The sequence below is a fragment of the Gopherus evgoodei genome, chromosome 10, assembly GCF_007399415.2.
Source record: "Gopherus evgoodei ecotype Sinaloan lineage chromosome 10, rGopEvg1_v1.p, whole genome shotgun sequence".
Classification (NCBI taxonomy): domain Eukaryota; kingdom Metazoa; phylum Chordata; order Testudines; family Testudinidae; genus Gopherus; species Gopherus evgoodei.
Genome location: NC_044331.1, coordinates 55997972 through 56010895, shown reverse-complemented (window position 1 = coordinate 56010895; position 12924 = coordinate 55997972). Strand labels below are relative to the sequence as shown.

The window sequence follows — 12924 nt, the reverse complement described above, 5'->3', positions numbered from 1 at the left end:
AGCGACTAGGAAGCAACCAAGATTGGTGACTCATTGTGTGAATATATCTATGGGGCCAATATGGTGGTAAAAATTATTATGTGAGTTCTTTGGAAGTGAGTCAGTGTGTTAACGCAATAGTGACGGCTCATAGTTTAATGTCTCAGCTATTTGACATAGAGGGAAAAGGAGAGAGTAAGAAACCCACTGCCAAAATACCAATCAAGAGTAAGCCATTAATACAGAGCCACTTGCTCCAGGTTCTGTTCCAAGGAGAAGACACTCAGGTTCTATGCATGTGCAGGGCTGAGCATGAGGTGGAGGGGAGTATCCAGAGGCGGCTCCAGGCACCAGTATGCCAAGTGCGTGCCTGGGGCAGCAAGCCACAGAGGGCACTCTGCCGGTCGCCGCGAGGGCGGCAGGCAGGTTGCCTTTGGCAGCATGCCTGTGGAGGGTCCGCTGGTCCTGCAGCTTTGGCGGACCTCCCACATGCTGCCGCTGAATCCGCTGGACCAGGGACCTCCCGCAGGCAAGCCGCTGAAGGGAGCCTGCCTGTCGTGCTTGGAGCGGCAAAATACCTAGAGCCGCCCCTGGGAGTATCCACAACCACCACCACACTATTTTGGCCATTTAAAAGCAGGAAAATGCCAACTGAAGCTTTTCACAAGATGGGATTAAAAAAAAAAAAAAAAGGAGAGAGAGAAAGAGAACCACCACAATGGCACCCAAACTGAGAACTCACCCTCCAGAACAAGGAGAATTTTGTTAGCTAGTGATGTGTAAAGATTTGCTCACTTGACCTCAAGGCACTGCACCAACTCTGGTGATTTTATCACCAATCTCATGATATTTGAAGATTTTCTTAATGCCCCAGCTCCTAGATTCAAGTGATTGCAAAAAAATCTCAGTTTTCATTTAAAACAACAATAAATATCTAGTCCTCATGGTTGCAGAGGGACTCTTGAGAACGTGAAGCAACTGAACCCTATGGTTCCAAAACCAGGAGATACACCTATCCTGACGTTTACTATTATTTAAATCATGATTTTTAGGCCAATCTCCTGATTTGGGGGGGGGGGGACCTGACTCATGATTTTTGAATGCTTGTGGTTGGCAACAGTGACAATATAGTTAAGCATGCTCATAAATCTTTGCAAGATCAGGGCATAAGTTATAAGCTTATGCAAACAGGTGTTTATCCCTTTAAGGTTTTAACATCAGTTCCATTCAGTCAACTGAAAAATCATAAATTGTGAACAAATGTTTGTTTGACCTAGAGTGTGCTAACAACAGCTTCTAGAAGGAAAAGAATGTTTAAATTCTGGTTTACATGTCATTGTATATGGGCTTAGTCAATTTTGCATTTCCTTGGATTGAACAAAGATAGTCCACAACAATCATTTCCCTTTTATTTACTATTCATTTCACTTTCAGGTTCTTAGTGCAACTCTGTTTGGGTGTTAAACACTAAATTAAAAGCCAACTGTGTAGATGAGAGGGCGTTTTTTGTAAATTGTGGAAACATTTCTATTATCCTTTTAGGTTTTAGAAAGAAAGAGACTTATTTTAACCCAACTTATATTTGGGACCAAAATTAAATTGACAGTGCCCCTTTAATTTGATAGCATCGGTGTCCCAGAATAATGTTTATTAAGTAATACTTAGGGCCTGATAATCTAGCCTATTTTGGATCTCTTTAATCTTTCTTTTCTGGCAAAGGTCCTGGACTTGGTACGGGTGTCCTCGATGGTTTCTCTTTCGCAGAGTAAAGGTTTATGGAGGAAAGTCAAGGTCAGGGTACAGCTTAGAATGACCCAGAGAGCATTTGTGTGAGGTTCTTTACAGTATATTTCAAAATTCAGACCCTGGACTTGCTCTTTTGCATCAAACCCTGTTCCCTCCAGTGCCATTGGAAAAAATCCTCAGGCCTATAATCTCACAGTGCTCCTGGATCTCCATCTCCACTATGGGTCAAGGGGTCCTTAGATAAGATGTTTGTTTAGTCTAGCAGTCAGGCTCCCCAGTGGTTTTCAGTGACGCTCAACAACTAGGTGCCAAACAGACACTGAGGTATATTGGATCAGGCACCAAACAAACAACAGACTTGGTTTCAAGCCCTTGCCCTGCCACATCTGCTACGTGACCTTAGGCAAAGTCAGTCGTTGTGCTCCAGTTCCCCAATTTGTAGAACAGAGGTGGTCATGGGTATCCAGCTGGGTCGATGAACTGTACTTTGTAAGGGCTAACTAACTATTATTGTTGCCTAGGTTGTGATCCGCAGCTCAAAACTGAGTGCTTTCCACATGTTAATGCATTGCTCAGTCTTCCATCCCAGGCACCAAACCTCAGGATTGTGACCTTCATTCCTGCTCTTAGACACAGTGGAGCAGACTCCTGTTCGACGTCTAAGCTGACAGTGTTCAGTTATATTTCTCTTACTCCCTCTGTTACTCTCGCAGTCTCTGGCTTCTTTTCTGTCTGGGGTCAGGGACAGGTTGCAGGTGAACCACACTCAGCTCAGTTCTAAGATGATGAAAGTAAGGATCACTGGATCTCAGCTTTTCTGAGAAATGCTGTTTAACTGTCACTTGCCTCTGAGAACTATTCCTAATTAAAAGTTACGATTTAAGGAGCGTTTGGACTTTCATTTGGGATTGTTTGGGTTTCAAGTTAAAGCCACAGAACAGACCTAGTACTTAGATCTGATCTCTTACACTTGTGTAAGTCTGGACTAATACTTAAATCTTTGTAGTTACTCTGGAATTATGCCAGGTTCAGAATTTGGCCCATTAATAGGTTAGGAGTTAAGGCTATGATTCACGGGTGCTTCTTTCTTTTCCAAAGAATTCTGAGCCCTGTAGAACTAGCTAAGACAGGGGTCGGCAACCTTTCTGACGTGTTGTGCCGAGTCTTCATTTATTCACTCTAATTTAAGGTTTCGTGTGCCAGTAATAAATTAACATTTTCAGAAGGTCTCTCTCTATAAGTCTATAATATATAACTAAACTACTGTTCTATGTAAAGTAAATAAGGTTTTTAAAATATTTAAGAAGCTTCATTTAAAATTAAATTAAAATGCAGAGCCCCCCGGACTGGTGACCAGGACCCAGGCAGTGTGAGTGCCATTGAAAATCAGCTCGTGTGCTGCCTTCGGCACGCATGCCATAGGTTGCCTACCCCTGAGCTAAGAGCTAGCTTTAGTACTGTACTCTTGTAATGACTTTATTGCTCTTGTTTCTGGCTGAAAGAGTGATTTTTTAAAAAAGTGTGCTACTTAGCTTGGATGAGTTTACCTGACTATATGATCCATGGCTCATCCCACAACAGAACATGAAGAAAAGCTGAAGGACTGCATTGGAAACTGAATCACCAGACTTCAGTACTGCCAACTACATCATATTGCAACACTTTACAAAGGCCTCTTGCCCCTTCTTGGGTAGAGTTTGGCGGAGAGATACAGTTTTAGAATGTGATATAGCAACATATGGATCGAGTATATAATTTATGGACATGTGAATGGCTAATGCATGCTAGCCAGTCTACTGAGCTTCTAGTCACTGACCTAGCTAGTCCATTCCCAGAGCTCCAATCCCAGCAACTGAATCAAGTTTGTTCATCTATGGAGCTGAAATTTCTGAGCCACTGGATAATGGAAATGCTCTGAGCTCCCAATCATTGCACAGGTTAGCCCATCTACAGAGTAGAAGCTCCAAGGAAGCAGACCTATTCCTTCAGGGGAGATGACATCACAACTGTCAACCAGCTCACTCAGATGGCTGAAAATAGACAGCTCCCAAACAGCCGTTCGCTAGTTTCTCAGGAGAGCTCCAATTCCACTTACTAGTTCATCTGCTGAGCTGAAATTCTTAGCACCTCTCTCTCTTTGGCTATGATTATTGAAGAGTCTCACTGACTATTCCCCATCATGAATTCAGATGGATTTGTTGTCATTTAATCTTTTTTTTTTTTTTAAAGTATGCACCGTACAGAAGATAATGTGTGTGACTCTGGCTCTCACCCTCCATGATGAGGATTTGCAACTGCTCTGGGCTGTAAAGTAGTTCTACTTTATGCTAGTGGCCAACTTTGGCCTCCACCCCACTCCTTAGGCCGCATCCTAGCCAACAGCTCCATGCTTTCAAAAACTAAACTATGGGTCAGATCCCCAGCTGGTGTAAATTAGCATAAGTTGACTCAAAGGGCTGGGTGAAAGTTTTCCATGGGAGCTCTTTTGCAACAGGAAATTGGGTTTTTGATTAAAAATTTTCATAAGAAGTGCCAATTTCTATTTTGGGGGGGTTCAGTTGTTGAAGTACAGAACTGAAAACTGGTCAAAATATTTTGATTCTGAAATGCCATAGTGGTGTCTCATGGAAATTGTAGTTCCTGTGACTCATGCTCCCATTCTCTTCCACAGGCCAGGTTCCTCAGCCAGATTTCATCTATCATGATGTACCACGGCCACAATGCACTGCCTCTTCTCACCAAGAGGTGCATGGTGCCTCATGGGAGACATGGTTTGACCATGAAGCCGAGCCCATTGAGAAGAATGGGAGCATGAGGCACCAGAACTACAACTCCCATGATGCACCGCAGCACCATTTCAGAATCAAAATATTTCAGTTTTGGGCTGAAATATTTTGATTTTTTTTTTTGGACCAAAAAACCCTCAAATTTTTCATGGAAATGTGACCAAAAAATCTTTTTTTTTTTTTTTTTGGGGGGGGAGGGCAAAAAAATATTTTACAGCTAGCTCCAAGCTCTGCTACTCTACACCAGCTGAAGATCTGTCTATATGATATTAAGCTTTTATGCAGCATATATTACACACACACCCCAGTTATAACAACAGAGGTGATTCTCTTAGTTGAAGGTAGCATTCCAGGATGCAGGTGAACTAATATTTCAATTTCAGAAAATAATGAGCAGAAAGAGAGACTAGAATAGAATTTGGGTTTCTGTCCTACCTTTCAAAGTGTAAGTGTTACAAAGCACTTCCAAGCCATTAAATGTATGCTGCCAAGGTAATGTCTGCGCAGGAGGCTAGAGCAGCAGTTCTGAGCTCCTGGGCAGCACTGCAGACTCTGCTTGTGGCAAGAGAGGGGAATACGAGGTTACTTTAAACTATCTCATGGCACCTTTCACTGGGATAATCTGCAGCTGGCCAGGCACCAGAAACAGGACCTCCCATCCACACCTCGTGTGAAGGTCAGAGTTCAATCTAACAAACAGGGAGAACAGGTCAAGTTACGGCTGGCCCTGCATGGGTGCCCAAGGAGCAGAGCATTTATGGCATGTACTTCCTCCCAGCATACCCATGCAGTAGGCAGCCATAGTCTGGCTTCAGGCATCACCGAGTGGAAAAGGGGTGCCAGCTAGCTGCCAAAGACGGGACATGTCTGGGTGGGCTATAGCATGGTGACAGCCCCATTGCCAGACTGGTGTTCAGAGAGAGTGGGGTTTTCACAAGCGCTCAGTGCTGGCCTCCCTGCTCCCACTGAAGTCAAGAGGAGCATCTGTCTGAGCAACGGTTGCATGTTTTCATTTGTTTTAAAGGGCTTTGTGTTTTCATTTGTTTTAAAGGGCTTGTGGGGAAGAAGAGGGTCATTTGCACCTCACTGCCTCTGTGAAATACAGTCCTTCTGTAGTCTCAAACCCACGTTTTGATTCACCCAATGCCAAATCCTGGCTGTTTTCAGAAAGAGAATATCCAGAGATGTTAAGTCAAGAAGGGACCATTATGACCATCTAGTCTGACCTCTTGCATAGCCCAGCCCTGAGGAGCTCACCCAGTGATCTGGCATCAAGCTCATATTCTGGTTGAAATAGGGGGTATCTTTTGGAGAAACATCCCTTCTTGATTTACAGTCTCCATGTGATGAAGAATCCACCATATCCCATGGTAAGTTGTTCCAGTGAGTAACATCCTCCCTAGTAGGTAACTGCACCATATTTCCAGTCTGAATTTGTCTAACTTCAATTTCCCGTCATTGAGCATATAATAAAAATAATACACCTACAAAATCCTTTTCTTCCAGAGATCTCAGCATATTTTACAACAGTGGAGAAATATGTATTTGCCCATTACACAAGTGGAGAAACTGAGGCTCAGAGAGATAAAGACTGACATTTAACAAATATTAGTTTGGGTGCCCCAATCAAGGTGACTCCGGCTGGCCACTCAAAAATGGAGGTACACAAAACAATTAGTGGACATTTTGGGCCTCAATGATTTGTCCAAGGTGATCTAGGAGGTTTGTAGCAGAACTGGGAATAGAATCCAGGTCTCACCACCCACTCTTGTGTATTAATTACAAGACCAGCACTGTCTTAAGGGTATAGCTCCCTTACACACTCTAGAAGCTATTCAAAAGAAGACACAGTCCTCTGCATTGTACCTGCATGAGGAGGTCGCCATTCAAGATGCTGGAAGCGAAATTTGATGGTGCATTTTCTCCAATATCCCAGGGTGATGCTTGCACATACACAAAGTACTCACCAAGCCCATTTGCACAGTCATAGAAATCAATGCAGTGCACTGTTCGATCCATTCCATATGGTCCCATGAGTGTCCTGGAAGATAGACCAGATACAGTTTGAAGAGGCTAAAATAGTGACACACAAAACACAAACACACAGACACAGGAAACCCCCACCCCGACAATCTGTGCCCATAAAACCATACAAAAAACACGTCGTTTCAAAAGATACAAACCAGTGCATGAGGTGCATGCTGGTAGAGGGCAAAAATCAAACCTCACAAAGTTACATAGACATAAGCTAATGTATACATACCCAGACATGGACAGATGGATGGAAAGAAAGACACACACATACACACAAAATATGTGTGTTTGTGTTCTCAATGAGACCGGTGCCCATGTGGAACACCACCTCTCTGGCTAATGGATTTATTCCAGATATACATTGGTACACAAATTAGATCTGAATTTGGACCAATAGTCCAATAAGTCTACTGCCAAAAACAGTTTAAACCAACTCATTCTGTAATGAAGGAATTTGGTGAGAGGTGGAGTAGATTTCAGCTCCAAGGTTTTAAAGCACACACCTAATTAGCATGGAGGAGCACTGATCAAATTAGAGCTGACTGGAGGACCACTCCATTTTGTGGTAACTTCCAACGTTTTTGTTCAAACGGTTTTGCATCACGTCACACTTTATAGTAAGGTGGGTAGGGCACTAGCTTGAGAGATCCAAGCTCAGCTCCCTGCTCTAGAGCAGAGTTTTCATCCCAGAGCACCCCAAATCAGGCAGAGAAAGGACCTGAACCTAGTCTCCCACATCCCAAGCCAGTGCTGCACCCACCGAGCTAGAGTCTCTTGTGTTTCCCCCTCTCCTCCAGTGGAAGTGAGGACATTCACTACCTCGATGTGCAGGATCTCAGACTAGATGATCATGATGGTCCCTTCTGACTGTAAAGTCTATGAGTCTTTCTCTCACCCCAAAACCTTTCCAAACATTATATATATCTTGATTGTAGTAAGGCTTTTAATACGGTCTTGCATGACCTTCTCATAAACAAACTAGGGAAATATAGCCTAGATGGAACTACTATAAAGTGAGCATATAACTGGTTGGAAAGTTGTTCCCAGAGAGTAGTTATCAGTGATTCACTGTCATGCTGGAATGCCATAATGAGTGGAGTCTCGCAGGGATCGGTTCTTAGTCTAGTTCTGTTCAATATCTTCATCCATGATATAGATAATGGCATAGAGAGTATACTTATAAAGTTTGTGGATGATACCAAGCCAGGAGGGGTTGTAAGTGCTTTGGAGGATAGGATTAAAATTCAAAATGATTTGGACAAACTAGAGGAATGGTCTGAAGTAAATAGGATGAAATTCAATAAGTACTCCACTTAGAAAGGAACAATCAGTTGCACACATACAAAATGGGAAATGATTGCTTAGGAAGGAGTATTGCAGAAAGGGCTCTGGGGTCATAGTGGGTCACAAGCTAAATATGAGTCAACAATATAACACTACTGCAAAAAAAGTGAACATCTTTCTGGGATGTATTAGCAGGGATATTGTAAGCAAGACATGAGAAGTAATTCTTCAGCTCTACTCCACGCCGATTAAGCCTCAACTGGAGTATTGTGTCCAATTCTGGGCAGCATGTTTAAGGAAAGATGTGGACAAATTGGAGAAAGTCCAGAAAAGAGCAACAAAAATGATAAAAGATCTATAAAACATGACCTATGAGGGAAGATTGAAAAAATTGGGTTTGTTTAGTCTGGAGAAGAGAAGACTGGTAGAGGTCATGATAAGAGTTTTCAAGTACATAAAAGGTTGTTACAAGGAGGAAGGAGAAAAATTGTTCTTCTTAACGTCTGAGGATAGGACAAGAAGCAATGGGCTTAAATTGCAGCAAGGGCACTTTAGGTTGGACATTAGGGAAAACTTCCTAACTGTCGGAGTGGTTAAGCACTGGAATAAATTGCCCAGGGAGGTTGTGGAATCTCCATCATTGGGGATTTTTAAGAAAAGGTTGGACAAACACCTGTCAGAAATGGTCTAGATCAGTGGTTCTCAAACTAGGGCCACCACTTGTTCAGGGAAAGCCCCTGGTGGGCTGGGCTGGTTTGTTTGCCTGCCACGTCCACAGGTTCAGCCAATCACGGCTCCCACTGGCCGCGGTTCACCACTCCAGGCCAATGGTGGCTGCAGGAAGGGCTGCCAGCACAGCCCGCGCCACTTCCTGCAGCCCCCACTGGTCTAGATAATACTTAGTCCTGCCTTGAGTGCAGAGGACTGGACTAGATGACCTCTCAAGGTCTCTTCGAGTCCTATGATTTCATGGAAACGAATATCTCTCAGCAAAATGTTTTGGCTCAGATGAAACGGCATGTTTTGCTGACATTTCATTTTAGCGAAAACATTCCGACCATCTCTAGTCAAAAAACAGATGCTTTAGACCTCCGACACCCAAGCAAATAAGTGGGACCCAATATTAAGTAAAAACAGAAAACGTATTAACAAGGTAACTTCAAACACTTGGGAAGAACCAAGAGGCCGTGTATGTTCCATAGTGCCTCTGACTTCCTTCCAGGCACAGAGGTAGAGATCCAGCCTTTCAGACATTTCAGCATAGATATAAATAAGGTCACATTAACACACCATCATCCAGTCCCCCTGACATCAACAGTGCTACACCAATATATTGCACTACAAGAGATTAGGATAGACAAATTCCCATCCTGAGGCATCACCGAGCTCAAGTTCCTACCATGAAGGCTTTTGAGAGACATTTGGGACAGGACTGACTTCAATGGGAGCAGAGTTAGGCCAATGCTGAAGACCTCTGAAATTTCTGCCCTCTATTTATTTATTTAAAGACGACTCGGGGCTGCAGAGTGCCTCAGTATTAGATTCAACTTGCCTCAAAAATACAGGTTTTTATTTGGATCACTAAAGAATTCAAGTATGGTCCCTTTTCTTCTCCTGACCCCTCGAGATACTTTCACAGCAGCAGTGTTACATGGGAGTGGGTGGATTTTAACCTAACAAGCCAAAAGTGCCCAACTATTCTAGATGGCAAACCAATACCGAGGTCCTCTTTAATTCAGCCTCCTGCCGTGCACTCTCCTGTTCCCATAGTTCACCTTGGAGGAAAAATGTGAGTTTCATGATTCAGCATGAGATTTGACATGGTTTGGTCTCAGCAATAACATGGAAGTGGATACAGCAGAGTCTGTTAACCGGATATAAACCCAACAGGTTATGGGAGGAGTAACCCTGCATTTTTCCAGAAAAGCCTGTAGGGACAGCCAAGATTTAAATCCTAACTAAGTACCTTCACACAGCTTGAAACTACACCTCAGAGACCATAATATCCAAGACTAAGTCTCTGATCAAATTTCACCTTCCAATCAAAAAAATCTTCATTCCTCCTACTTCAGTTTCATATTAATCATACTTAATATTTATACAATATTTTGCATATTCAAGGCATTAGATAAACATCTAGGGCCAATTTCTCAGCTAGTGTAAATCAGAATAACTCCACTGAAGTCAATGGAGCTACACCAATTTACTTCAGCAGAATATGTGGCCCTAATTAAGTGTATTGAAGTTACTACGCAGAATTTTGCAGTTACCTGGATATGTGCCTGAAGAAACCATGTTATTAACAAAGAGGAAACTGAGTTTTAACCCGAACTCAAATGTAGTGTCAGAATAGGGGTTTCATAAAACAAGTGACTAGCCGATTACCCCCAAAATGTTCCCTAAATCTGATCTCCCCAACAATGGAATAAATTAACAAAAACCCAAACACACACAGCGTTAACATTAGAGGGAACAAGCTTTCTAATCATATAAAATGCACAGCAAAAAGGAGCAGAGAGGGCTGATTTTGGAGCAAATAACCCTGAGCACAAGACAGACTCATACTAGGTGTGCAGGACTTCCAAAAAGTCTTCTTTTCTTAATCACTTCCTATGCAGTGCTGGGACTTCAGGAATAGGAAGGAAACCTTCCCCAAGAGAGCAGGCAGTCAAACAAAAAAGAGTTCATTATTCAGAATAGCATTTCACTGAAAGCTTTTATGCTCATCCAATTTAATAACCCTTAGCCTTTTCACTTATCACGCCATTATACCTTACTCCATCCTGAGCACACAGTCACTCATGTTCCCTCCCCTCGTTTGGCTTGGAGAGAAAACAAAACAAAGTCCTGGAAAGGTACCAAGGGCCAGGAGATATTCCAGGACAGGACAGCACAAGTCTTCCCCCTTATCCTAAGGGAGGCACTTTGGATTTTCTCAGCCTGCGTCACAGTCTCAGCCCTTTCTGAAGCAGACACACATCCCCCCTTGTCATAAACAGATTGTTAAGAGTTAATGTCTCTTGTACCTGTAAAGGGTTACAAGCAGGGAACTGGACACCTGACCAGAAGACCAATCAGAAGACAAGATACTTTTAAATTTGGGTGGAGGGAAGTTTTTGTGTGTGTTCTTTGTCCGTTGTATGATTTTCTCTCAGAGGGTCTGAGAGAGACCAGACATTACTACAGGCTCTCTAAGTTTCTTTTCAAATAGTAAGTAAAAACAGGCGGTTTAGGCTTTTTGATTGTTTTACTCTATTTGCAATTGTGGATCTGGCTGGTTAACTTTTATATGTGTAGTTGCTGGGAATATTTTGATTTGTATTGGTACTGGGTGGAAAGTCTCTTTCTGGTGTCTGTAAGCTATAGGACCCTGTAATATTTACATCTTGAAGTTACAGAGATAATTCTTTACTTTTTCCTTTCTTTTATTAAAAGATCTCTTTTTAGAGAACCTGATTGATTTTTTTTTCTTGTTTTCTTTGTGTTATTCCAGGGGATTGGGATAACTCACCAGGACGATGGGGGGGGAGATGGGAGGGGGAGAGACAGAATCTCTCTTTGTTTTCCTTGAATCTGTTTGCCTCTTTGTGGAAGGGAAGGGAGATGCTTCTCTGTATGGTGATTTAAGAGGTTGGACCAGTATCTCTCAGGATAGCCCAGAGAGGGAAATTCTGGGAGGGGGAAAGGTGGGGGAATGGTTTATTTCTCCTTGTTTTAAGAACCCAAGGGATCTGGGTTCTTGGGGTCCCCAGGGAAGGCTGGGGAGGTCAGAGTGCCCCAAAACACTATAGTTTTGGGTGGTGGCAGCGCTATCAGATCTAAGCTGGTAATTAAGCTTAGAGGATTCAGGTGCTAATATCTCATTTTCCGAACTCTAAGGTTCAGATCTGAGAAGGAATGCTATGACACCCCTCCCTCCCTTATTGAATCACTTTTCTGTGGAAACCAAAGGAATCTTCCCTTCCTCTTGCCCAGCTGATAGGAGATTGGACATTAAATATCTATCGCACAGACAGGAATTTTGTATTTCCCCAAGGAGGCTCTTAAACACCCCAGCCCAACTACGCAGTCTCCTTGCCTTCTTCTGACCCGCTACCCATTTTTCATCAGTTTTGCTGCTCAGACGTATTACCTGCTAATAATGACGGCGCCTCTGTAAAGGATTGAGATCGCTGGCATCTCGCTCTCTGGGTTGTGTGATTCCAGCCCAGCCCAACTAGCCTCTAGCCACTCTGCTTTGGCAGGAAGCCGATAAAGCGACGGAAAAAGGGGAGAGGTCTCATGATCTTCTCTTATGCATGTTAATTCCCACCCAACATTAACACAGATCAACTAAAAACATCTCTAACTTTAGATTAAATCTTATGCAATCCAAACAAAACCAGCATGGCCTATCGCAAGTGCCTTCCTGAACAAACAGCAAAGACATCTATATATACACACTCATCCTCTCCCTGCCCCCTCCTCAAAGCAGCACTGCTCATATATAATTAGCGCAGTGCTGTAATTATTTGATGATTTATTGTTTGCCTTTTGGAATATCCCCTAAATAACCAAGGCATGAACTTTGCCCTTCAGCATTGAAGCCAGGACATGTTGCTAATGTCCCTGAAGGCTTTAAATCTGCAGCAAAGCTTTGAAAGTAATAACATACTGCACTGTTTACAGTTTTTCCCTCTTTAATATCTTGTTTGGGGTGTAGCACTGCCCGGTTAATACCAAGTAAATCAACTTTGGCTGTGCTAATATCTGCTGAGAGTTTATAGGAATAATTTGCTCTTAAATAGTCTCTTTCATCTAAGGCTCCCAAAGGAATCTGCAAAGTTAGGGCAGTATTATGATCCCCAATTTACAGATGGGGAAACTGAAGCACAAAGGTTATGGTAACTAACTCAAGGTCATATAATGAGTTAGTGGCAGAGCCTGAAATAGGTAATCTGATGTCAAATCCTTTGTTTTAACAATTACACCATGTTCCTTTCCACTATGCCACCCTCAGGACCTGGCCTTGTTCATTTTAAAATCAATGGGAATTTTGCTTTAAACTCAGTTGGGAAATGGATCTCAGTTGGTGCAGCTCTGAATTGCTACTGGG

At 42.8% G+C, this 12924-nt stretch overlaps 1 protein-coding gene across 2 annotated transcripts in view; it reads right to left on the bottom strand.

Annotated features, from left to right (window-relative positions):
• Window positions 1–12924, bottom strand: part of LOC115659231 (syntaxin-binding protein 4-like) — a 118258-nt gene that overhangs the window by 79747 nt on the left and 25587 nt on the right. For both annotated transcript variants that reach the window (XM_030579150.1, XM_030579151.1), the window contains exon 2: window positions 6479–6552. In XM_030579150.1, the coding sequence (XP_030435010.1) occupies window positions 6479–6552 (74 nt within the window). The remainder of the gene's footprint in view (window positions 1–6478; window positions 6553–12924) is intronic.